The sequence below is a fragment of the Microtus pennsylvanicus genome, chromosome 11 (genome assembly GCF_037038515.1).
Source record: "Microtus pennsylvanicus isolate mMicPen1 chromosome 11, mMicPen1.hap1, whole genome shotgun sequence".
In the NCBI taxonomy this organism is placed as follows: Eukaryota; Metazoa; Chordata; class Mammalia; order Rodentia; family Cricetidae; genus Microtus; species Microtus pennsylvanicus.
This window is the reverse complement of record NC_134589.1, coordinates 60,873,232-60,899,054: the sequence shown is the minus strand read 5'-3', so window position 1 is coordinate 60,899,054 and position 25,823 is coordinate 60,873,232. Positions and strand designations below refer to the sequence as shown.

Genomic DNA, 25,823 nt, shown 5'->3' with positions numbered 1-25,823 from the left:
TTCCTCAGTGCCCTGCCCCTCCCCGTGACCTGCAGAGATGCTCCCCCAAGCTCTGCTTTATGAGGCTGCAGCCAGGCCCTTCCCCCACCCCCATGCATTATTCAGCTCCCCGGAGTTGGCCAGCTCCCGTTACACCAGCCACAGCCCTGGACACCTGCCTCTTACTTCCAGTTCCCCTCCAAGGTGATGTGGTGGGTTGTGAGTATCCTATCCTGGCCTCAGGAGACCTCTTTCCACTTTGAGCCCATGCAGGGGCTCTAGGGCAAATAATGTCCCCTCTGGAGATTAATGTCCCCCTCTGTTAAACAGCCATTCTCTTTGGAGTTTAGCCAGCTAGGACACACGAGGGCTTGGACAGAGTCAGCAAGTTGTTGTCATGGTGACTGTAAAGCCAGGCCCCAGTACAGGCCTCCCAGTCTGCCCCCACTAGAAAACAACACCCAGGCACTTTCCACCTCCTCTCAAAGGTGAAACCCAAGGCTAGTCTAGAGGATGAATTATGGATCCTCCCTCTCAGTGCCACCCAGCCAGTCCCAGCTGCTCAGATGCTGAGGAGACTCAGGTCCAGTCACAAGCAAGAAGACCTAGCTGGTCTCCAAGCAGTGCCTCCAAGTTCCTGAATTTGTGACGCCTACCCCAAGCCCATCAGACACAATGGCGAAAGAGGAAGATGAAGAGAAGAAAGCCAAGAAAGGAAAGAAGGGCAAGAAGGCCCCAGAGCCAGAGAAACCCAAACGGAGCCTGAAGGGCACATCTCGGCTCTTCATGGGCTTCCGAGACCGCACACCCAAGATCTCCAAAAAGGGTCAATTCCGGAGTGCATCGGCCTTCTTCTGGGGCCTCCACACTGGCCCGCAGAAGACCAAACGCAAGAAGAAAGCCCGTACTGTACTCAAGTCAACATCCAAGCTCATGACACAGATGCGTGTGGGCAAGAAGAAGCGGGCGATGAAGGGAAAGAAGCCCTCGTTCATGGTGATCCGCTTCCCCGGACGGCGTGGCTATGGCCGTCTGAAGCCTCGTGCTCAGTCGCTCAGCAAGGCGTCCACAGCTATTAATTGGCTGACCAAGAAGTTCCTCCTCAAGAAGGCGGAGGAGTCAGGCAGTGAGCAGGCCACACTGGACGCCTGGCTCCAGCGCTCAAGCTCTCGAGTGGGCTCGCGTAAGCTGCCCTTCCCGTCTGGTGCTGAGATCCTGCGGCATGGAGGCCGGCTCCGCAGGTTCCCCCGCAGCCACAGCATCTACTCCTCCGGGGAGCCTGTGGGCTTCCTGCCCTTTGAGGACGAAGCCCCATTCCGGCATGCAGGCTCCCGCAAGTCATTGTATGGGCTCGAGGGCTTCCAGGACCTGGGTGAATATTATGACTACCACCGTGAGGGCGACGACTACTACGACCAGCGGTCGCTACACCACTACGAGGAACAGGAGCCCTATTTGTCTGGATTCGGTGCATATAGCCCAGCCTGGCCACCCTATGACGACTACGGGTACCCACCCGGAGATCAGTACAACTACTATCATCCAGACTACTATGGTGACACCCTCTACCCCGGCTATGGATATGGCTATGGCTATGATGATTTTGAGCCCCCATATGCGCCCCCATCAGGGTATTCATCTCCTTACAGCTACCATGACAGCTTTGAAGATGGCGGTTACCCGTACAGCTACTACCTGGATCCCTATGCGCCTCCCCACATGATATATCCACCCTATGACTTTCCATATGACACGCCTTATGACATACCCTACTTTGATCCCTATGGGGTTCCCTATGCTGAAGGCATCTATGGTGGTGGGGCTGAGGCCATCTACCCCCCTGGGGCGCCCTATGTATATCCAGAAGAGCCAACTCTTATGTACCCCTGGGTGCCACCACCCATATTGTCGCCCCACAACCCATATGCCCACCCTATGGATGACATTGCAGAGCTGGAGGAGCCTGAAGAAGTGGGTGGAGAACGGCAGAGCACCTCCTTCCGCCTTCCCAGCTCCGCCTTCTTTGAGCAGCAAGGAATGGATAAGCCAGCCAGATCCAAGCTGTCCCTCATCCGGAAGTTCCGCCTCTTCCCCCGCCCTCAAGTGAAGCTGTTTGGGAAGGAGAAGCTAGAGGTGCCCCTGCCACCCTCTCTAGACATCCCTTTGCCTTTAGGGGATGCAGAGGGGGAGGAAGAAGAGGAGGAGATGCCTCCAGTGCCCACGATGCCCTACACCCATCCTTACTGGAGCTTCCTCACACCCCGCCAGCGAAACCTGCAGCGTGCCCTCTCAGCCTTCCGTGCCCGCCAAGGCCTAGGCTTTGCCCCTGAGTTTGGCCATCCAACACCACGCCCAGCCACCTCACTGGCACGATTCCTCAAAAAGACACTGTCAGAAAAGAAGCCCATCCCACGGCTCAGGGGCAGCCAGAAGGCCCGAGGGGGGCGGCCTGCAGTCAGAGAGGCAGCCTACAAACGCTTCGGCTACAAGCTGGCAGGCATGGACCCTGATCGGCCCAACACACCCATTGTGCTGAGACGGAGTCAGCCACAAGCTCGAAACAACAACAACTCCCACGGCCCACCCTCACCCAGGCCCACACCACGGAACCTCACCCATTGGAGTGCCCTCATCTCCCCTCCAGTACCTGGGCCATCTCCGAGCCCTGGTCTACCACCTGCTCCACCCTTCTCTCCAACCCTGTCTAGGCCTTCAAGACTAGCTTCACCCTACAGCTCACCCTATGGCTCCCTCCGCCAGCATCCACCACCCTGGGCTGCCCCAGCTCATGTGCCCTTTACACCCCAGGCAAACTGGTGGGGCTTTGCTGAGCCCCCTCCTTTAAGTCCAGAGAGTGCCCCTGACCTTCTGGCCTTTCCTGTACCCCGGCCCACTTTCCGAGCTTCCCGCAGTCGAGGGGCAGCTTTTGGCTTCCCCAGGTCTTCCCTTATAGGGTCAAGGAGAAGGCCCAATTTGCCCTCACCCCAACCCTCTTTGAGGAGCCTGCCAGGCCAGGGCTACCACTCACCTTTGGGGCCCTTGTCTCCTCAGTTATCCCTCCGAAGGGGCCCCTTCCGGCCACCCTTCCCACCCCCTCCACGAAGGCCACAGTCACTTCGGGAGAACTTCTCACTGCACCGAGCTTCTGGGCGCCTACGCCCACCCTGCTCACCAGTCCTAGGTTCTCCCCGACCACCCTCACCTCCCCCACTCATGAACCACGGCCCCCGGCACCGATCCCTCAACCTGCCCTCACGCCTTCCGCGGACCTGGCGGCGCCTCAGCGAGCCACCTACCCGAGCTGTGAAGCCATGGGTACACAGACCTTACCACCCACCACCCAGTGCCGTACCCTGGGCCACAGGATCTTTGGAGCACCAAGAGAACCAGCATGAACCAGAGGACTCAGAGACACCCTGGACAGTGCCCCCGTTGGCCCCCAGCTGGGATGTAGACATGCCTTCTACACAGCGCCCACCTTCTCCATGGCCAGAAGGTGTAGGCAGTCTTAGAGGCTTCTCCAGGGCTTCTCCCGTCCCGGAAACCTTGCATGAGCACATGAGCCCTGCCTGTGAACCACAGCCTGAGAACCAAGCCTCCAATTTAACTGGTATCTTCCTGGGCCAACACCGTGATCCTGGGCCTGGGCAGCTCACGGAGTCAGCCAGCCCAATCTTAGAGGATCCTGAAGAAACCGTCACCCCAGGGGATCCTCAGCCACCAGCTGAGCCTGAGACCCTGAACCCAACACCTCCCATCAAAAATGTTTGCTCAGAGAGGAAGGATTTACGCCTTAGCCGCTCATACCCACTGGTCCCAGATAAGCAGGCAAGGGCTACATGGCCATTATGGCGCCGCTGGAAGACGCTGTCCAGAACCCCTGCTCCCTTGGCCCCCACCAGAGCCCCAGGGCCCTTGCTCAAGGCAGGAGAGAAGCCCCAGGCTGAGCCTGGGCGGTTCGCTGTCGTCATGCCTCAAGTGCGAGGGCTGAACTCCTTCCAGCGAAAAGGGTCTGCTCCCCTGCAGCCTCCAGAGCATCCAGACCAAGACCCAGAGCATGGCCCAGCACCCAAAGCCTGTAGTCTACGCTGGTCCTGCCTCTGGTCACCAACAGATGCTCGCTATCCCTGGCCACAAGTTCAGACCCACTCTTTTCAATCCCACCTTCTGGGCCATAGAGGTGACTTCCTGTCCCACAGTGGCCCCTGGAAAAAGGCTGGCCCCCAAAGCTGGCAGAACAAGGTATGGAGGCACAAGTCAGTGAGGGTGGGATTGAGAGTTCTGGCTAGGAACCAGGACAGGAGGTAGCCTGAGGAGTTGTGGGCAGTGCTGGCAAGTGACTGGACCTGTGTCTCCCTTCTGAAGGTGGGGAGAACTGCCTAGACCTTGCAGGGCATCTGGGGGTTGGATAAAGGAGTGCCCAGCATAGGCAGGTCCTGGGTGAAAGGACTAAATGAGGGTAGAGGTACAGGATCCTACTTTCTGACTGTCCCATTGCAGAGTAGGGAAACTGTCCCAGAAGCCAGGAGTCTGTGGGGTATAGGCAGGCAGCCTGTCCCAGGGAGCCCTAGTTCATGACTGGCTGCCACATACATGGTGGAAGGTGATCTGGATGCTAGGTGGCCCTTGGAGGAGGTAGGTGATCACTCAAGCCTCCCTGGGGACACCCAGGAAGGGTGGGGCAAGAAGTGATAGGCGGTACTTCTTCACCTCTGCAGACGTGCCCACAGGCAGGCAGCAAGCTGGCCTAGCCATGACCACCGGGGCAGCCTGGCTGCTAGGGGGACCCTGGCCCCGACGACGGGTGCCCCGTGCTGTGTGGGCTGCAGCATTGCGGGAGCGGGGCACAGGGTGCCCAGGGGTGAGGGGCAAGGATGCCTGGGCCCTCCTCACTCTGGAATACGTGAGTGGCTGAATTATTCAGGGTCTGTGGCCGCTGGCAAGCACGTGAGCAGATGGGTGGGCTGGAGGCCAGGGCGGGAGGGTTGATACTTGTCGCGCCCTACTTAACAGCCGAGTGAGGGCCAGCAGCATGCAGGCCCTCCCCTATCTGCTTTCCTTGCCTAGGGAGGGTGCAGCTGGGATGGGAAAGGGTCAAGGTTGCATATGTGGATACTCACAGTGACACAGAACCTTGCAGGTCCACGTGCCTGAATGTGGATGAGTGAATACCAGGGACAAGCAAGGAGAGGTGGTGTGTGTCAAGTCTGAGCAGACATGGCGTCCGTGGAGATGTGGGCTCTCAGCCCACCCTTTGAGTGTGTGCATACATGTGTACATGTGGATGGGCACTGTGGAGATCCTTCAGCCCCAAGCTGACATCAGGACTCCCACTCTCGAGATCCTGAAGGTCGAGGACCCTAGCTGCTGCCCACAGGTGCATTCCAAGTGGATGTTGAGAATACCTCTATGAGAGTGTGCCTCAATCAAACACGTGGGCCTGTGCATGGCCACAGCATGCTGGAAGACTGCAGACATGCACAGGAGCTGCAAGAACTGCAGTGCCACTCCAGAAGGTCCACATGCAGTATTTACACACTTACCCTAGGCAGGAGACGGTTCCATCCTGGAACAACCTCCATCTTTGTCTTTCCCGAGGCCGCGTGTTATGACATCAAGCTGTCACGCAAGCCAACACAGGGGATCTATGGGGAGCAGGGTAGGGACACTGAGAGGACAGAGGTGGGGAGGGGACAGACACTTGTGTTTGTGGTTGTGGATATATCTGTGTGTGGTCACTCCCTGAGCAGGACACCGGTGCCGCATAGGCATGCCCCCCAAATACTTTACACACAGACTCACGTACAAATACTTTGTACACAGTCTTTAGGGGCCACTGCACTCCGAGACAAAGAGGCTGGAAGACCCCAGGATCTCAGCCTGAGTTCCTCTTAGACCATAGGAGCAGGTGCCCAGTATATCCAAGCCAGGCTCCGCCCGGGCCTCCAGCTTGTCCCCATCTCTCATAGATGCACTCTATACGCAACCTGCCTTCTGTGCGGTCCCGTGAGCAGCACAGGGAAGATGGCGTGGAGGACATGACACAGCTGGAGTAAGTGGCTGGGGTGAGGGAGGAGTCCTAGTCGGATTCCTAGCTCTTGTCCTCACTGCTGGGCTGTCTACCCCTATGGACACCTCCAGAGCCTCGTTTGCAGATAGTGTCATGAAGTAGAACAAAAGTCAAATGTGTGCAAGTCAGAGCTCTGTGAGTTAGATGGTCCGTGGTTCAGATCCCAGCCATACCGTTTACCAGCTAGGCAGTCATGGACCTATCATTTCCCCACAGTGTGCCTCAGTTTCTCTTCCACAAGATAGGTATGGGAAGTTGCTGGGAAAATTCTGGCAAATGTTGTCAATCCCTAAAGCTCTCCAACCAGAACAATTCAGCCTCAGGCCTTCTGCCTCAGTGTCCACCAAGTGGGTATGATGTTTGCCATCCCGTTGAACAGATGAAGAAACTGAGGCATAACAAGATGAACTATCTTGCCCAAGTCTCATAGCTGGTCAGTGGCAGAAAGGGGCTTAATCTCAAACATACCTGACAAGGACATGGTGCCAAGTATGGTGGAGCCTGTGCCAGAACTGGGACCCTCACAGTACCTCATGTCCTTCCAGAGACCTCCAAGAGACCACTGTGCTGTCAAACCTAAAGACCAGATTTGAACGAAACCTCATCTATGTAAGTCTGGGGCTGGCCAGCCCGAGGACATGCTTGGATTCTAGACTGGAGGTGGCCAGAAGGGTGGAAGGGAACCTGAGACCCCAGAGCTGTGGGACAAAGGGCCTGAGACCTGAGGCCTGGAGCCACTTCTGAGTCATGTATATCTGTAAGGGTTTTGTTGACTTCAGGATACATGTGCTCCCTGCTTCTCTGCTCTAGACAGTGGAGGTTGACCTTGTCATGGGGCAGAACTGCCTGCAGCCTGGGCCTGACCGTGAATGAGTAAGGTGGGCAGAGATCACATGCCATCTTGGCCTAAGGCCATGGAGCCTGGTTCACCTCACATTCACAACTTCAGCCTGTGCGGAGCCTAAGACTCCGCTAGAGCACGGGGCCTCTTGGGCTGTGGAGGGATGGTAGGATGAGGCCCGGCAGGCAAACATATGGCCCATTGGAACACATATCCCAAAGCAAGAAGAGGGAGCCACAAGTGGCCATGGCAACCATGGTGCTAAAGTCCCGGTTTACCAACAGACCTATATCGGCAGCATTCTGGTGTCAGTGAACCCATACCAAATGTTCTCGATTTACGGGCCAGAGCAGGTGCAGCAGTACAGCGGTCGTGCCCTAGGAGAGAATCCCCCGTGAGTATCTGTGGGGTGCGGAGGGGTTGCCATCTCTGAGCCTGGGGAGCCCCTGGATGCCTTCCAGCCATGAGTGGGGAGTAGACGACCCACAACTCAGTGCAATCTCTCCCCAGGCAGAGCATGGTCTCCTCTAGAGGCCATCACTATAGCTCTCCCTTGGGGGTGAGAGGTGGGCAGTGCTGGCTGCTTGGCTGAGCAGATATTCCTATCCTCCAACCCCCAGTAGTCTTGGGACTGTGGAAACTGATTGTTGGAGACAGTAGTATCTTGTGCCCTGTCTCACCAGGCACCTCTTTGCAATTGCTAATCTCGCCTTCGCCAAAATGCTTGATGCCAAACAAAACCAGTGTGTCATCATCAGGTGAGCCAAGCTGTGCTCAGGTGTGTGTAGGGGGGACAGATCGAGGCACCTTGGGTAGCGGGTTTACATCCAGACTTCTAGATAATGAGAAGAGAGCCTACTATGAGCCACAGGAAGGGCACCTCTGGGCCACCACGTGGCTCATGGGTGGAAGTGGACGTGGAGAGGCAAAGGAGAGCTGACGCTCTGGCCCTGTGTTCGGCCAGTGGGGAGAGTGGCTCCGGAAAGACTGAGGCCACGAAGCTGATTCTGCGCTGCCTGGCTGCCATGAACCAGAGACGGGACGTCATGCAGCAGGTGAGAACTATTATCAAGCTATCACGTGGCTCCCTGTCTGCCGTCTGCTTCGGATCCCCAGCCCAGCAGTACCAGGTTCTTTTTTTTTTTTTTTTTTTTTTGGTTTTTCGAGACAGGGTTTCTCTGTGGCTTTGGAGCCTGTCCTAGAACTAGCTCTTGTAGACCAGGCTGGTCTCGAACTCACAGAGATCCACCTGCCTCTGCCTCCCGAGTGCTGGGATTAAAGGCGTGCGCCACCACCGCCCGGCAGTACCAGGTTCTTGAATGTGCCCTTGACGGAGGGAGACTGAATTCCAAATCAGCCAGCAGGGGTGGCTCAGTGCAGGGCTTCTCTGTCTTCCATCTTCCCCAGGGAAGCTCCAGGGAATAGGCAGGAAGTCATTCTTACTCTCTAGTGTCTCCAGCCTGACCGTGTCTTTCTGGTTATGGCCAGAACCACCATAGTCTCATACCCAGATGCTGAACAGGTTCAAGTGTGGCTATAGCATGAGGCAGAGGCTGTAGCAGACTTCAAGCTTGCAGAGCAGACATGAGCACACTAAATCCTGCAACCCAATACCAATCTTGGAAGCTCATCCATTCCTTCAGTAAAGGTTTCCCTCATTACTGTCTTCTGGGCTCAACAAAGAACAGAAAATCTTAAGACAATGTTTACAACTGTGCAGGAGTTATGTTCCAGGGCAGGAGGTAGAGAAGAGGAAAATATAAGTAACTGTTAAGTAAATTATGTAATTATGTCTACTGGAAAGAGTAGGTATTAGTTTTGAGGAGAAAAAAAAGGAGGAGCAGGGGCAGAAAGAGAGAGCTAGGGAGTATCACTATAAGCACAACGAGGCCCCAGGGCAAGTCTCAGAAGAGTGAGGAGGCCAAGGAAAGATCCTGTGCAAAGGTGCAAGCCCATGGGACATCAGAATAGCCATATGGAGTCAGGATCAGAGGGTCCAGGTGCCCATGACTGTGGCACTCTGTATATAAGGATGCATTTAGGTGCAGGGCAAAGCCAGCCAGGGACTTGGCTGAAGGGTCCAGTCAGTGTGAAGAGGGCTAAACCAAGAGTGACCACGGACAGCGCTGATGTAGAGGAACAGCTGAGAAGAGGTACCGATCAGGTGTCACTCAGAGATGATGGGAATCCAGGGCTCAGTGTCCAGAACCATGGGCTCTCAGAATTCCCAGCAGGCAAATGGCTCTAATGCTGTAACTAGTGGCCATCTTGGCAGGGCCCCTTGGAGGCTGACTCATGCCCTCTGTGCTCTAGGAGGTTTTCAGTTTCTACATGTCTGGGAGAGCCCATGAGGTAGGCGGGCAGAGAAGTGGGCTCCACAAGTTCCTCCTTGGACCAGGTGTCTTCCAAATGCCCTCAGAGAGCCTCATGCCCCCCCTCTTGAAAGGGGGTCTGTGATCGCTTGCTGATTGAGAACCTGATGCCTAGGAAGACAAGTGACCGAGGTGACAGGGCAGAAATTTACATTCCATGGCTAGAGGATGGATGTGTGACATACTGGGTCTGAGAGATTATCCGTCAGGCACACACCATGAGGACACTGGGCAGGGCAGGTCTAGGGTCAATTTAAGGTATGGCTGAATCCAGGGTCTTAACCCAATGGGCATGTCGTGACCCACCACCATACACTCTGGTCAGCAAGATGATGATGTGGTAGCTCCTTCATTACAGAGGAGTCTGTCTCGTTCAATAGCTTTGGTCACGTATCCTCACCAGAACCAATCACACAGCAGGGCCCTTCTCCCTCAAATGTTTATACACCCTAGCCCATGAGTTTTCTAACTTCATTTCCTGTCTTATGCTGGGTACCAGGAGCAGAGAAGGGGCCACACACACCCTGGAATTTTCAAGGGACTCCCAAACTGAGGGACAGTATAGAACAATGCCCTACTGAACTTGATTACTGAGCAGCCGCCGGCAATCCCACCCTCTGCTGCTCTTATCGGGAGCTCGGCAGGCACCAGGCTGAGTGTGGATGTGGGCAGAGGAGCATTGCCAGCACCCTGATGTTACAGGTGTCGTGTCTGGGAGAACTGGGCCCCCTTCCTATCCCCAAAACTTCCTCCTGAGGACACGGCTTAAGCAGAGACAATGCCCTGTGCATACTTAGTGTAAGTTCACCAGGCACTTCTAGGGACCCACTCTGTGCACGCAGAGACCCTAGGCTTGCTGTAGCACCTCTCTACATCCCAGTTTCTGAGTCTGCGGGACAGCAGTGATGTTAGCACCTATGTATCAGATACTGACATGAACAAAACTTAGGCTGTGGTGGTACAGACCCACTATCCCAGGTACTGAGGAGGCTGAGAGAGCTGGCTCATGTACCCAAGACCTTTCTGGGCTACATAGTGAGATCTTGTTTCAAAATGAAAAACAAATAAAAGGCTGTGGGTATGTCTCAGCGGTAAAACATTTCCCTGGCATGTGTGAGGTCTTACATTCTATACCTAGAGCTGGAGGAAAAAAAGGCAGAATAATTGTCAAGTCAAAATGTCTGACATACAGTTTGTACTTGCAGGTGGGTGCCACAGTTGGCTATGATCACCCTGGGTGACTCTGCTCATGATTCTCTAAACTCCTTGTTTTTATCCACTGAGAGAATTTGTGAGAGCCTGCTGTGCATCCGTTAGCCCTGTACAGAGATTGGGACCCAAGTGTGCAAGGAGACGGATACCTTCTCACCCACAGGGCTGACTTTCTATAGGGACACAGAGAGTAGCCAGGAAAATACATTTGTTGAGGCGCTGAGCACCTTGAGGAACAGAAGTCTGGGGAGGCTCCATGAAGGAGAAGGGAGACGCATGAGTGTTCTTCCAGGAACAAGGATCAGCGGGTGCAGATGTCCTGAGGCAGGGATGGGTCTGGATGGAGGGGCCTGGTGAAGTGGGAGGGACAGATGGAAGGAGGGGAGGCAGGACGCTATGAGACAGGGCTGGACTTGGAGGTCAGAGCAGGACAGTGATAAGGTGGGTGCCGCAGGGATGGGATGAGCCCCAAAGAACACCTTGGTAACTGTGCTGAGTCTAACCCAAGAGGTAAGAGCCAGGGAATGTCAGAGAGGAGCCTGGAAGAAGGATGGTAGGAGTGGGGTGTGGACAAAAAGATGGGGCTTCCCTGCGCCTTGCTGCAGACACACTGGCTGCATGCCATATCCTGAGGCCATGCTTCAGTCCCTTGACCGAGGGTCATGGAGGTTTGTGGGACTTGCAACAGGGACCTAAAAGAGACCACCAGTGTTTCCACAGACTAAGGCTCCTAGCCTCCTGGAGGGAGAGGTGGCTGGTCTTGTTAATGAACCTCTCTTTTCGTCTCTCATTTTGTTTCTGCTCTGGCTTCACCAACACCCATGAAGATAAAGGTATACAGGCTGTGTGTATGTGTGTACAGTGGGAACACGGGGTGTAGAGCCAAGCATGAGGATGGGGCTTCCAGGGGCGGAGAAGAGACTCTAGGGTTCCATAAGGAGACTGCTTCAGGCCACCCCTCCAAAGGGACGGTTCCCTGGGACCCTGTTTGGTATGTTTGGGTAATACCCTGACCCCAGTGCCCATCTCTCCCACAACCTTTCCTTCCTGGTCCAGATCCTGGAGGCAACACCTCTCCTGGAGGCCTTTGGTAATGCCAAAACCGTCAGGAATGACAACTCTAGCCGCTTTGGCAAGTTTGTGGAAATCTTTCTAGAAGGGTGAGTAGGACCGTGGTAGATGCTCAGAGGCCTTGTGGAACCCTTCATGGCCCACAGCAGCACCAGAGGCTAAGTGGGCCACCTCAGTCCCCAAGAATTGACTGTGCTTCCCTAGGGGTGTGATCTCTGGTGCCATAACCTCTCAGTACCTGCTGGAGAAGTCAAGGATCGTGTTCCAGGTAGGCAGGCCACAGGCCTGGGTAGTATTGACACCCAGAGCCCAGCTCGGGCTGGGGGTAGTGGATTATGAGCAAATATGTATATACATGTGAAGATGTGTGTGTGTGTGTGTGTTTGAGATCTGTGCCCTCTCTTCTTCTACCCCAACAGCCTAGTTGATTCATTCCTACCCAAAAGATCAACAGTCTGTTCTTCACCCCAGGAACACAAGGATGCATGTGTGGCCCAACCCTGCAAGTCTTGCTGCCGTGTCCAAGCCGCTACCTTATTCTATGGTTCTCTCTCTCTCACTCGTGTGTGTGTGTGTGTGTGTGTGTGTGTGTGTGTGTGTGTGTGTGTACCTCCCTTCTTTCTACCCCAACAGCAGCCTGCAGATACAAGGGTACCTGTGTGGCTCAACGGTTTGCCTCCTCCAAGTCATGCTTCCTCCAAGTCAGACTGCCATGTCCCTTACTCAAGAAAGCCACGTTATTCTGAGCATTTCCTTGTACTCTTTCACATCCCCACCCTTAAATGCTTCACTTCCTATCTGTGAGATACATTACAGTGTTCTGTCTGCAGGCCAGAAGAGGGCACCAGATCTCATTACAGATGGTTGTGAGCTGCCATGTGGCTGCTGGAAATTGAACTCAGGACATCTGGAAGAACAGCCAGTTCTCTTAACCGCAGAGCGGTCTCTCCAGCCCTGAAACATATTACCTTTTAAGGAACTATGTCTCAAGATAGTAGATGGATTCTATGAGATCTGTCCCCATGGTGTCCCATGGGATTGGGGCTTAAGAAGACCTCAGCCAAATGGGCCAAGTGAACCATCTGAAGGCCTGTGTATACACATTTGGGTCATGGAGATGCATGTCTCCAGGTGTGCAGGGCTGGTTTACATAAGAGAAAAATGTGGGCTATTTCTCCAAGCCAAATAAGGCCAGCACCCCATCACACCAAGATGCTCTCAGATCTCACCCCCAGAGATGCCAGCCAACTTGCAGGTCCCTGTGTATGGACATGTTTCTATGTGCACAGCTGAGCCTGGCTGAGTGACTGAGGGAACCACTCTTTTATGCGCCCACCTTGCCTCTTGCCTCCCCTGCAGGCCAAAAACGAGAGAAATTATCATATTTTCTATGAGCTGCTGGCCGGCCTCCCAGCCCAACTGCGGCAGGCCTTCAGCCTGCAGGAGGCTGAGACCTACTACTATCTGAACCAGGTGAGCATGCACAAAGGGCTACCCAGATACCCAAAACCCCACAGCTTCTGGCAGTGAGGACAGGAACCTTGGGCCTCAGTAGAGAGAGGAGCCCACCTGATCTATCTTTTCTTCAGAGCCTAAAACAGAACTAGCCAAGGTGATGGTACTGAGCGCCCCTTCTCTGGGACTCGGTTTCCTCTTCTGGGAAATGGGAGCAATAAAGCACCACTCTAGAGAGGTGTGGGTGAGGAATGCTTGACTTGGTGCTGGCCGATAGTCCATCCTCCATTAATGCTGACTGTGGGAGGTGGGGGACAAACTCTGCCTCCTCACACAATCTGTGGAGCTGTCCTGGGTCCCCTCAGAACTTCTGGAAAGCAGGACCTGAAGGGTCCTCAGCTTGAGCACTGGACACTGACTGTCCCCTGCCCCCAACCAGGGTGGAAACTGTGAGATCACTGGTAAAAGTGATGCAGATGATTTCCGCCGCCTGCTGGCTGCCATGGAAGTGCTCGGCTTCAGCAGTGAGGACCAGGACAGCATCTTCCGCATCCTGGCCTCCATCTTACACCTGGGCAATGTCTATTTTGAGAAGCATGAGGTAAGAGGTGCTCAACCTGCAAGGCCACACCCAGGCCTGTGAGTTTCCTCTCCGGTTACACAATGCACACAATTTTTTTCCCCTGTGTGGCATATTCTTTTCTCATATGTGAGAATTCTATATGTGTTAGAAAAGTCAGGTAATTATCTTTAGATGACTGACAAGTATCCTACCTGCTATGATTTTGTTTATTATAAGTTTGGTATTTTTCTTCGGGGATATTGCCATGTAGATTATTTCAAAGTTACTTGTAGGCAGCTTATCAATCTTTCCTTATACATTGTAGGATTTGTAGATTTTTTTGGTCATTTTGAGAATGACTTCTCTCTCTAGGCTAGGGATGTAGTTTGATTGATGCAGTGCTGTGTAGTAGGCAAGAAGTCCTGAACTTGATCTGTGCCCTCTCATAATCCAGGGGGTGCTGCACACTGGAAGGTGGAGGGAGGCAGGTGGACCAGAAGTTCAAGTTCATCCTCGAGCTACACGTTGAGCTTGAGGGTAGCTGGGGCTTCGTGAGACTCTGTCTCAAAAAAAAAAAAAAAAAAAAAGATAGCAAGACGGCTTCATGGGCAAAAGCACTTTGGGGCTCACTTTGTGGAAGGAGAGACCTACCCCTGAGTTGCCCTCTGACCTCTGTGCATGCCAGAGTATGTCCACCACACATAAAAACACAGCAGAGAAATAAATGTTTCGGGTTTTTTTGTTTTGTTTTGTTTTGTTTTGATATAGGGTTTATTTGTGTGGCCCTGGCTGTCCTGGAACTCACTTTGTAGATCAGACTGGCCTCAAATTTGGAGATCTGTCTACCTCTACCTCGTGAGTGCTGAGATTAAGGGCATACACCACTACACAGGGCTAAAAAACTTTAAAACTGTGCTCAAAAGAATTAAAAAATGAGCTTTAAAAGCTCATTTTATTTTAAAAACGGCTCAAGTGGTTAAGAACATTTACTGCTCTTGTAAAGGACCTGAGTTTGGTACCTAGCACCCACGTCAGGCAGTTCCCACTAATCTGTCACTTCATCTCCCGGCATATGACACCTTTGTTCTGGACTCTGTAGGTATCTGCACCAACATGTATACACCTGTGCATGCACACCACACACACACACAATTAAAAAATAAAATAAATCTTAAAATAATAATTCAGTGTAGTAAAGTACGAGATCAGAATCCAGTTTGTTTAATTTCCAGATGGTTTTGTAACTGTCCTTATCCTGATTTGAAAATCAGGTACTTATTGTATATACAATTGCCAGGTATGTCTGATTCTAGACTTTAGCATTTTGTTGTTGCTAGGTTTGGATTTTTGTTTTGTTTTGTCTGAAACAAGGTCTTGCCTTTTAAACTGTCTGTCTGTCTGTATGTGTATGTGTCATGTGTGTGCAAGTGCTCAAAGAGGCCAGGAGAGGGTATTGTCTCTCTCAGAGGCAGTTACAGATGGTTGGGAGCTGCTTGATGTGCTGCTGGCAGCCGAACTCAGGTCCTCTGGAAGAGCAGCAAGTTCTCTTAACTGCCAAGCATCTCCCCATCCTCTCTCCCACCCTGTGTGTGCACCTGCACACGTGTGTGCCCCCCTCCACGCAAACCCATGTCACTGAACCTGTAGCTTGTGACTGGTCACTGAGCCCTGGAACTGATCAGTCCCTTCAGTGCTGAGGTCACAGAGAAGCACCATGCCTGGCCTTTACTGACTGCTGGGATCTGAACTCAGGTCCTCACATGCCTGCAGCAAGTGCTTTATCCACTGAGCCACCTCCCCAGTTCCAGATCTTCTCATGTGCACCGTCTATCTGTACACACTGTGCTTCCGGCCCATCTGTTTTGCTTTGTATATTTTGGTGTTGAGGATGGAGCCTACGACCCCACACATGCTAGGCACACCCCCACGCCAGGCTGTATGAATGTCTGTAGTCTGTTTCTCCTACCTAGGAAAGCTTCCTTCTCTTTTTTTCCAGACTTTCTTTGGCATTCTAGCTTGTTTCTGTTTTCTGTTTTGTTTTATTTTGTTTTTCCAAGGCAGGGCTTCTCTGTAGCTTTGGAGCCTGTCCTGGAACTAGCTCTTGTAGGCCAGGCTGGCCTCAAACTCACAGAGATCCACTTGCCTATGCCTCCCAAGTGCTGGGATTAAATGTGTGCACCACCACCACCCAGCTTGTTTTTATCAGAACTCTAAACTCAGCCCAAACTGTTTAGCTCAGGCTCACTACCATGGTGTTTTCCATAGACTGATGCCCAGGAGGTGGCCTCTGTGGTGAGTGCCCGGGAGATCCAGGCTGTGGCTGAGCTGCTTCAGGTCTCCCCTGAGGGCCTGCAGAAGGCCATTACCTTCAAAGTGACCGTGAGTCTGAGGACCCTGCATCCTGACAAGGGCCTATTCTTCTGGGGCCTCAGCTCCCTCTCCTGCTCCCTGTCACCTCTCAGTCAAACTGGAGAGGTGGAGCCTCACTTCAGGCCTCCACATGGGCTTTTCGCAGCTTTGATTCTCTTCTTCTTTCAGTCCTGCCAGTGTGGCTGGAATGGAGGGTGTACACGGTCACACATGGCACGCTTGCCTCCAGCAAGCCTTCTCCGAACCTGGCTGGGTCAGAACTTCCTCTAAAGCATCCATCAGTCCTTCCTCTTCCAGGCTGATCCCATGACTGATGTCTTCTTAGGCCTGTCTCCCCATTACACCAGCAGTCCCTTTCCTGCTTGAACAGCCAGGTTCAGAGAAAGCATTTTGGCCTGCTTTGGCCAGCAGTGAGCTTGAGACCAATTATCCCAAATCGCCAGTGTGCCTTTCCCATGCTCCTAGACCCCCAGCCCTCCAGGAACTTCCTGAGGTACTTGGCAGTCAGCTGTCACTCAAAGGTCATGTTCTTCTCAGGAGACAATTCGAGAGAAGATCTTCACACCCCTAACTGTGGAGAGTGCCGTAGATGCCAGGTGAGACTGTACCCCTTCTTGTCCGAATCCCAGACCCCCAGTGCCTCTGCCCTGAGCCCACTCACCTCCTCTGTTCCAGGGATGCCATTGCCAAGGTCTTATATGCACTGCTGTTTGGCTGGCTCATCACCAGGGTCAACGCTCTGGTGTCTCCAAAACATGATACATTGTCCATCGCCATCCTGGACATCTATGGCTTTGAGGTAGGGCTAAGAGAGCTCTTAGGAAGCTACTCGGCGAGGCTGGTTGGGAACAGTGTGTAACGGGCTTATGTGACCACACCTCTGACACGTAGCTAGCACTGGGGAGCCCTTAAGCCCTTGCCTCAGCTAGTCAGGGGTCACAGAGAACTTTCTGAAAGAAAGCAACATCCCTAGGTGAAGGAACACTATCTGTAGAGGTCAGGAGCATGGGGTACCTTGTCTGGGGAGCCAGTATCGCTGTGGGGGAGACTGTCATACTTAATGATGATGATGTGGAAAAGCTGAGTAAAACTTCCAAGTCAAAAGCCACACAGACACTTACAACGCACTGTTGTGTGCCCAGGCACTGTTTACAAAGCCATTCCATCCAAAAGCCATGTAAGACAGGTATTGCCAAAATCCCCATTTTACAAACAACCAGAACATGGCAGAGCCAGGACTGGAACCCAGGTAGAAGGCATAGTGCCCTGAGCTTTTGGCTCTTCGATAGGCTCCATCTGGCATGCAGAGGGCCCTACAGGGTCTGTGGTCAGGGTCCAACTTTTTGCAGCCATGAAAAGTAGGGAGTAGCCTGGGCTTGGACCTGGAGAAGGTACACAGGGTCCATGATGGGAACAGATGGGTGCTGACCAAGGAGGAAGCAGATCTAACCTCCCACCTGCCTGGCAGGACCTGAGCTTCAACAGCTTTGAACAACTATGCATCAACTATGCCAACGAGAACCTTCAGTACCTGTTCAACAAGATCGTCTTCCAGGAGGAACAGGTGTGCAGCCCCCACACTCCCTCTTGTCCGGCCTTGCTGGTCAAGGGCCTTCCTGAAGACACAAAGAGTGTCGGGAAACATGGAGAGAGGAGCGAGCAGGAGCAGCATGCCTGAGGCCTGTGCTATGGAGGGAAAGGTCCTGGGTTGCTGAGTCTAGAGAGGAGTTCTTTCGGGACCTTTCTCAGGCTCTTCTGACCCAGGAAGAGGGAAAGGGAGGCTCTGAGGGTCCGTGTTGCCCTGGTAGGATTCTAGCTCCATGTTACAGAAGGCAGGACGCAGAGATAGGTTAGCCTGGGCAGAGGTGGTGGAACTTACGCTATTCACAGGAGGAGTACATTCGAGAGCAGATGGACTGGCGAGAGATCGCCTTTGCTGACAACCAGCCCTGCATCAACCTCATCTCCCTGAAACCCTACGGCATCCTGCGTATCCTGGACGATCAGTGCTGCTTCCCGCAGGTAAACCGCAGGTGCTCCTGTGCTTGGCATCCCAGACCGCTGGACAGGGACTGAGGCCTGAGGCCACCCTTCTGCGCTCAGGCCTGGGGCGGGAAATGTGGTGTTAGGACATCACCTACAGCAGTGGTTCGCAACCTTTCCAATTCTGAGACTCTTTAATACAGTTCCTCAGGCTGTGCTGACCCTCAACCATACAGTTATTTCGTTGCTACGTCACACTGTAATTTTGCTACTGTCACGGAACATAATGTAAATAAGCTGTGTTTTCCAATGGTCTTAGGCAACCCTGTGAAAGGGTCACTCACCACCCCCTCCCCTGCAAAAGGTCGAGAGCCCCCCCGCCCCCGCCCCCCCCGCTCCCCCCCCCCCCCCCCGCCGCAAAAGGTCGAGACCCATGGGTTGAGAACCGCTGATCTATAGTCACCTAGATTGACTAAGATTGGAAGTTCCAAGTGAGGCGGCCTGGGTTTGGGCCGCATACTCTGACTGAAACTGGGGATTTAATGTCAGTGAGAGCGTGTAGGCAACTGGAAATCCCCGGATTCAGCCACAGTTGTGGGCCTTGCTCCCCGGACTCGGTCAGCCTCCCAACTGTGAGCCATTCTTCTCCAGCACCCTGGGGAGCAGAGCACTCAGGGCCAGGAACATGTGCCCAGCCCCCTGACCCCTACCCCCACCTCCCTCCCTCGCAGGCCACAGACCACACATTCCTGCAGAAGTGCCACTACCACCATGGCGCCAACCCACTCTACTCTAAGCCCAAGATGCCACTGCCAGAGTTCACCATCAAGCACTATGCAGGCAAGGTCACCTATCAGGTGAGAGTGGAGGCAGCCAGCGTGGCCTCGGGTCCTCCATCCTGCAGGCTGGAGACAGAACCACAGTGTGGGCCTCGCCACGATTCTAGTTCTGACGCTGTGGCCCCTCAGCTGTGTGGCCTTGGAAAATTGCTTGAGTTCTCTGAGTCTGTTTCCTCACCTGAGAAATGGGGCTAAGAATGCCAGTTTTCTGAGGCAGAGGTGAGACAGGGTAGATTTGACCCTAAGAGTGCCTGTTACTGGTAATGGTGTCATGTGGTCATTATAATCCAAGTCACAGCAGATTCTCACACTTCTGTCTCCATGTGGACCTTACTGTCTTCATCTGCAGAATGGGTAGAAGGAAGTATGGCCCAGTCTGGGTCTACCCCACCCCCTGAAAGCGTGAGCAGGATGGAGCAGATGGGGAGACAGAGGGGAGGGTCCATTCCCTCCTAGGAAAGATGGCAGACGGAAGTCTGGTAGAAGATGAAGGAATGCGGAGGACTGGGAATAAGCCTTTGATGCATCCTGGCTGCATTCGGGATGGGGTGAGTGAGCCCAGCCACAGACACAGACCCACCAATTCCCTTTTTTAGGTGCACAAGTTCCTGGACAAAAACCATGACCAAGTGCGCCAAGATGTGCTGGACTTGTTTGTGCGCAGCCGCACGAGGGTAAGCCAGCCTGGGCTCTCGCCTGCCCCACCCCGGTGGCCCTGCCCCACCCCAGTGGCCCTGCCCACATTCCTGGTGGCACCTGATCCAGCCTCCACTAGCTCTACCCCAGGCTGTCCCCAGTCCAGGAAAGGGAAGCCCCTTGACCTGGTCTTTCTCCTTAACTCATCCCTGCCTCAGTCACCTGCCATGGTCCCCACCTTAGTCCCTATGAGGACCCTTCCAACCTGGTTCAGGGATAACCAGTTTACCACTGAAACTAAGTTCTAGATTCTTCACTTATGTTTGAAGTTCTCATTTTGGGGGATACATGGGGCCAAATTTGGGTTCCTTGGAAAGCCAGCCCCACTGCTCATCAGCAGGTGGACCTACGGCAGAAGGACTGATTTCACCCTTTCCCTATGGTCTTCCCTTTTCCTCTTCTGTCAAACCAGCCAAAGTTCCTGACCAGGGCCAAACTCACAGCCAGTACTGTGCACTCCCCGAAAAGAAAGGGAAAAGCAGTCATGCTGTGGGCTGGGTCACTCAGGAGGTGTTGAGCCCATATGCAAGTTAGGATGGCAGGGACAGCTGGAATCAAGTTGTTTTTCAGACCCTTTCAGTTCAGAGACCTGACTCCTATTGTTCTGTCCCGTCCTGCCTTCAACCTGCTGCATCTGTTTGCCCTGTCCAATACCTCGGCCCCTCCAGGTGGTGGCACACCTCTTCTCCAGCCATGCTGCACAGACCGGCCCTCCACGCTTGGGCAAGAGCAGCTCCATTACCCGACTCTACAAAGCTCACACTGTGGCTGCCAAGTTTCAGCAGTCACTCCTGGACCTGGTGGAAAAAATGGAGAGGTGGGTTGGGTGGCAGGGCAGAGTGGGTGAGCACCCACTCGCTCCCTCTGGGGTCTCACACCTCCTCTCCCACCTCCGCCCAGGTGTAACCCCTTGTTCGTGCGTTGCCTGAAACCCAACCATAAGAAGGTGAGGCCCCTGGCGAAGTCAAGTCCTCCGCCCTGTGAAGTGTGACACTGGGCAAGGCTTGGCCTCTCTGAACCCCTCCCTGCCCACTGCGGGACTGCACACCCCCACCTTTGTACCTGAGTGGATGAAATGCAGATGTGCTTCTGGGCGTCCTTCTAGGAACCGGGTCTCTTTGAGCCAGACGTGATGATGGCGCAGTTACGCTATTCAGGGGTTCTGGAGACTGTGCGGATCCGCAAGGAAGGCTTTCCGGTGCGACTACCCTTCCAGGTGTTCATCGACAGGTACTTCCGTTGGGTAGTTCCTAGCCGCACGGACTTCTCTCCTCGTGCACTGTTGTTCAGACTATACACCGTACAAAGCATGTTAGATTCAACATGGGAAATATAATTGTTGACGCGCGTGTGTGTGTGTGTGTGTGTGTGTGTGATGGCATGTATTCACTTACTAGTTGGTGGCTCAAATGAATCAATGTGTGTGATTACAGGTTACAGGACAGTTTTCAGGAATCAGTTCTCTCTTTCCATCATGTGGAAGAGATGAATTCCCCAGAGACTAACTCAGGCCGTCAGGCTTGGGGACAGAAACCTTTGTTTTCATAGTTTCTTTACGTATGAAACCCATCTCATGTGATTTTAGTCGCCTTTAGGACAATCTCCAGCAGGTGTCAGAAAAGCCTTTTGTTCTGCTGAAATAGTGTATTAGTTCTGACACCTTGAGCTAGTTTTGGGGACAGTGCTGTGAGCAAGTCCCTAATGGACCACAGCCCCCCCAGACACAGAGATGGGGTAACATCGGGCCCTCAGGCTGGGTTTGTTCCCCCAGGTACCGCTGCCTGGTGACCCTCAAGCTCAACGTGCCAGCGGATGGGGACATGTGTGTGTCGTTGCTGAGCCGGCTATGCACAGTCACCCCAGACATGTACCGTGTTGGGGTTAGCAAGGTGAGCTCTGGAGAGCCCCACATTCAGTGGTATCCAAGTGGTACCTCAGACTCATCCAGATGCCAAAACTTGGGATGTTTATCCACCTCAGCTCTGTTCCGATGTCTGGTGCCCCAGTACCCTAGCTTTTGCTGCTCCAAACTCCCAGTCAAGCTGCGAGAGGCAGTCCTGTCTTCTCCCTTTTTGTGGGCTCTTCAATAGGGGTATCTATTGCTACCTCCCACTCCCAGCTCTTCCTGAAGGAGCACCTGCACCAGCTACTGGAGAGCATGCGGGAGCGAGTCCAGCATCGCGCTGCCCTCACCCTGCAGCGCTATCTGCGAGGCTTCTTCATCCAGCGGCACTTCCGCTCCCTCCGGCGGAAGATCATCCTATTGCAAAGCAGGGCCCGTGGCTTCCTGGCCAGGTGATGCCCACAGAAGGGGAAGTCTCTTGGGTCCTCCAGTCTCAGAGGAGCCTAAGCTCAAACAGTCAGCTTCCCATCTCTGGAGGCATGCAAGCTGAGGGAGGCTTCTGCCTGAAGAATGACCTGATTCTCCAGGTCACTGCTCTCGGACTGTGGGTCCAGCTGAGAGGTTTCCCTGTTACCTGCACATCAGGAGCTCTGGGACTAACTCATGGTGGGGTAGTACGTGACCACTGTGAGGATCAGTCTGGGCTCTGCCACCAGATTTGCTGTGTGGGTGTGGCTGTCTCTGTCCCACACTGGGATCCTTTTGAGACAAAGGATCCCAGAGCGAAGTATGGGCAGTGGCAGAGGTATCTCTGACCCTTTGTCACCCTGTGGCTTCATCTTTGACTCCTCAGACAACGCTACCAGCAGATGAGGCAGAGTCTGGTGAAATTCCGTTCCCTGGTGCACACCTACGTGAACCGCCGCCGCTACCTCAAGGTACAGGCCTGCCTGCGTTTGGGGGCGGGCATTTAGCCCAAGAGGAACCCATCCCCAGTGCAAGTCCCTGCCATGCCCTCCTCCTGAGCCAGGTGGCTGTGGCTCCTCTGAGGCCCGTTTCCTGGCATGTCCCTTGGGCACAGAGCAGGGTGGAAGGAAATGCTATTTGGAGAGATGTAGCTAGCACTGGGCTCATAGTGAGCTGCAGGCACGATTGATTGGCACTGGGTGACTTGAATCTCCTTAGTGTGATCTGGTACTTAGCTCACTGCCAGTCTTGTCCTCTGTCACATAAACCAACTGCCAGTGATAAATGTCGTTCCATTCCAATGCAAGGCCTTCTGTGAAGCAAGGCTTCCTGGAGTCCTGCCAATGTATCCCCTCCCATCTCTGGCTATACCTTTGCCTCCCTTGCGGGAGGTCCCATCAGTGCCACCAGGAGCCTCCAGGCCACAGGCCCTTCCCTACTGCTCGCGCCTGCCCAGGCTACCTGGCCATGGTCTCTGCCACCTGTGCCCTGACCATTTGCTCTCCTGCAGCTGAGGGCAGAGCGGAGGCGCCGGGCACAGGAGGCATGGCTGCGTGAGCAGGAGGTGGGTGCAGGGTCCGAGCCGCAGCAGAGGGACAGGGAGGGAGACCAGCAGGTGAAGTGTGGTGGTGGTCCCCTTACCCCTCGCCCATTCCTCCAGGAGCTCGGCAAGCGGGAAGTAGTGCCAGTGAGGCACCTGGAGGTGCCAGCTGAGGTGGCCGGGCTCCTGCAAGCAGCAGCAACAGGTGTGTTGGCTCTAACAGCAGCAGGGAAGGGTTGGGGAGAAGGGTGCAGTCACTACATGCTTCCACTGTCTGCAGGCCTCAAGCTGTCCAGTGTGCCCCGAGTAGCCATTGTCCGGACTCCTAGGCTCCAGGCTGAGCCCTGTGTCACGCTTCCCCTTGACATCAACAACTACCCCATGGCCAAGTTCATCCGATGCCACTTCAAGGTAAGTGCTGGGCAGCCTGACTACTGGGCACTGAAACTCAGAGCTAACACAGCCTCCCTGAAGGCTTCTGAGGTATGGGCATGAGCCCATTGGGAGCCCCAGGTCCCTAACAGAAGTGAGACCCTTTTGGACTCCAACTCTATAGCTCACCAACCAGCCTAGGGTTGCTAGAACCTGACTAGGAGGTGGCACAGCACTTGTCTCCATGTCCTGTCCTCCAGAAGGGCCCAGCGGCATTGCTTGGCCTCCCCCAGTTGCTCTTTGGGGGTCATAGTCTGTTCTCAGCAGGCCTCAGCTACTTCATCTAGGCAATGGAGTGGGGAGCCCACCCCATGGTCTCTTGCCCAACGTGAGGTGGGGTAGACACGGATACGTCTGTTGTCCCAGTGTTACCTCCCATGCCCTCCTTGTGTCCCCAGGAGCCCTCCTTTGGGATGCTGACAGTGCCCCTGAAGATGCCTCTCACACGGCTACCTGTGGAGCACCATACAGAAGCCATAAGTGTCTTTAAGCTAGTATGGGATCTGCCCCAGTCCAACTTCAAGTGCATAGCCTACAACACAATGCCAGGCCACGAGCGCCCTTGCCCCCTTACCTGAGAGGAGGTTACAAGCTTCCTCCCTTTATTCCCTGGACATCCTCTTTGACCTTCAAGCCCAGTTTATGAGTCCCACACCTCTTCTTGAAGCTGTATGTCAGTGTAAATATCTGGCCTCTTTCTGAGAGTCTCTCCCAGTCATTCCTGCCTAAGGACTCCCCAGGCAGAGGGGGCCGGTCCCTGTTCTGACCCAGGACTACCAACATGTCCAGAGGGAGGTTCAAAGGCTGGGAACACAAATGAGGCCCCAGGTCCAGCCAGGCAAGCCACAGGAGGCAGCCTGGAGGGGGTGGCTTTGGAGATGAGAAGAGTTTACCTATTAGGGGAAGGAGGAACTCTTTGGGAACAGGACAGGAGAGATGGCAAGAAAAGGAGAGTGACCAGTGAGGCTTAGATTGCAGGCCTCCGGGTCCCATTTCACCAGAGAGTTGGGGAGCCCTGAAAGGTGTTTCCTGGGAGTGATGTGGTCAGGTCTGAACGCTAGAGAACTAGAGATCAAGTGGAGCCAGCTGAGGCCGAGGGTACCAAAGGATGCTGGCAATGAATGGGAGCCTCCGGAGGCTCTTGAGCAGGACAGGATGGCAGTGTGTACTTTGGGTCCTAACTTTCCTGCTAGTTGTTTGACATTGAATAGTAGGGTGATATTAAAATACAAGGGACATTTTATGGGCAGGAGACTGTGAGAAAAATGTGAGCAGATGCCCACGAGAATCTGTCTGTGCCCTAGATCCTGCGTTTCATGGGAGACCCCCACCTGCACGGCACCCAGGAGATGATCTTGGGGAACTACATAGTGCACCAGGGGCTGGTGGAGCCAGGTCTGCGGGATGAGATCCTAGCCCAGCTGGCCAACCAGGTGTGGCGGAATCACAATGCCTACAATGCCAAGCGTGGCTGGTTGCTGCTGGCTGCCTGCCTCGGTGGCTTCGCACCTTCCTCACACCTTGACAAGTTCCTCCTCAAGTGAGTGCAACTGGGGGCAAGAGGTGGCCGGAGGCAGGAACTCAGAGGTCAGGCCAGTGGGTACCTCTGTGTTGCCAAAGACCAGCATGAATGGCAGCCAGCGCTACAATCACATGAGTCCAGACCCAGGAGAAAGACAGGCTTTGCTTTACTACAGAGGGGAGGAATTGGGTCGCAATGGATGAAGATGACAAAACCCAGGGTGGGGCAAAACCCCATCTCCCAGGTGTGGAGAATTGGGAAAAGAGTTCTTAGCTCTTAAATCTCTTAGGTTGTGTGATGGACAGGGGTTAGGAGCACAACTGGGTTCAGACAGTCTGGACTAAAATCCCAAACCAACTCTGTGATTTTGGACAAGTCACTTAACCTCTCCAGGCCTTGGGCTTGTCCGCTATAAAACGGGGTGACAACAGCAACTACTCTATAGTATATGTTATGTGTGCAGAACAGAGATGGCATGTACCAGTGCCATGTGGGCATGACCACGTTGACAATGTATCCCTGATGCAGGTGAGGTGCTGGGCCTGTGGGGGATGGTGCACAATCCTACCGCATGACCTGGGGCCAATACCCCTCTTTTCTCTGCCATAAGTAGGGGGTGGGAACAGGATCCACCCAGCAGGAGAGCAATGAGCATCAGATTGTGTGCACCTTCACCTGGCCGGCATGCAGAAGGCAGCCATTCCTCAGTCGGTACTGTGGTTATGGTGGTTCTAGCAGAATAGGGTCACTGGGTACCTGTGTGCTGCCTTCCTGAAAGCACAGCCCTTGCTCCTCTCAAGGCAGAATGGGTAGGGGCATGAGGAGGACGTGCTGGTGGGAACAGCTCACTGACTCTGAGCTGAGCTGGACCCTCACAGCCGTCTCTTACACGGGTGAAAACTAGGAGGCCAGGCTAAGAGCGGGTGGTCACCCAGACTACTGAGTGAAGGGGTGGGGCAAAGCCCTCCAGAGTCCGGATTCTGGACCCCACCTGAACAATGACATGCTACCCCATCCTCAGACTTCTGGGCTAACCTGGGATTTGTTTCTTGGGCCAGCCTTAGCACTC

The 25,823-nt window shown here is 54.0% G+C and overlaps 1 protein-coding gene across 1 annotated transcript in view; it reads left to right on the top strand.

The window, feature by feature from the left end:
• Nucleotides 1-654: 654 nt before the first annotated feature.
• The window catches only part of Myo15a (myosin XVA), a 54,653-nt gene continuing 29,484 nt past the window's right edge, over nucleotides 655-25,823 (top strand). Inside the window, exons 1-29 of the mRNA XM_075992321.1 lie at nucleotides 655-4,221; nucleotides 5,949-6,031; nucleotides 6,595-6,658; nucleotides 7,175-7,284; nucleotides 7,574-7,648; nucleotides 7,855-7,945; nucleotides 11,302-11,307; nucleotides 11,531-11,634; nucleotides 11,750-11,813; nucleotides 12,905-13,018; nucleotides 13,440-13,601; nucleotides 15,828-15,941; nucleotides 16,470-16,528; nucleotides 16,608-16,731; nucleotides 17,401-17,496; nucleotides 17,823-17,954; nucleotides 18,647-18,772; nucleotides 19,351-19,428; nucleotides 20,119-20,267; nucleotides 20,351-20,396; nucleotides 20,556-20,680; nucleotides 21,222-21,339; nucleotides 21,570-21,745; nucleotides 22,147-22,231; nucleotides 22,771-22,824; nucleotides 22,921-23,005; nucleotides 23,081-23,211; nucleotides 23,631-23,726; nucleotides 24,537-24,772. Coding sequence (XP_075848436.1) covers nucleotides 655-4,221; nucleotides 5,949-6,031; nucleotides 6,595-6,658; nucleotides 7,175-7,284; nucleotides 7,574-7,648; nucleotides 7,855-7,945; nucleotides 11,302-11,307; nucleotides 11,531-11,634; nucleotides 11,750-11,813; nucleotides 12,905-13,018; nucleotides 13,440-13,601; nucleotides 15,828-15,941; nucleotides 16,470-16,528; nucleotides 16,608-16,731; nucleotides 17,401-17,496; nucleotides 17,823-17,954; nucleotides 18,647-18,772; nucleotides 19,351-19,428; nucleotides 20,119-20,267; nucleotides 20,351-20,396; nucleotides 20,556-20,680; nucleotides 21,222-21,339; nucleotides 21,570-21,745; nucleotides 22,147-22,231; nucleotides 22,771-22,824; nucleotides 22,921-23,005; nucleotides 23,081-23,211; nucleotides 23,631-23,726; nucleotides 24,537-24,772 — 6,470 coding nt within the window. The remainder of the gene's footprint in view (nucleotides 4,222-5,948; nucleotides 6,032-6,594; nucleotides 6,659-7,174; nucleotides 7,285-7,573; nucleotides 7,649-7,854; nucleotides 7,946-11,301; nucleotides 11,308-11,530; nucleotides 11,635-11,749; nucleotides 11,814-12,904; nucleotides 13,019-13,439; nucleotides 13,602-15,827; nucleotides 15,942-16,469; nucleotides 16,529-16,607; nucleotides 16,732-17,400; nucleotides 17,497-17,822; nucleotides 17,955-18,646; nucleotides 18,773-19,350; nucleotides 19,429-20,118; nucleotides 20,268-20,350; nucleotides 20,397-20,555; nucleotides 20,681-21,221; nucleotides 21,340-21,569; nucleotides 21,746-22,146; nucleotides 22,232-22,770; nucleotides 22,825-22,920; nucleotides 23,006-23,080; nucleotides 23,212-23,630; nucleotides 23,727-24,536; nucleotides 24,773-25,823) is intronic.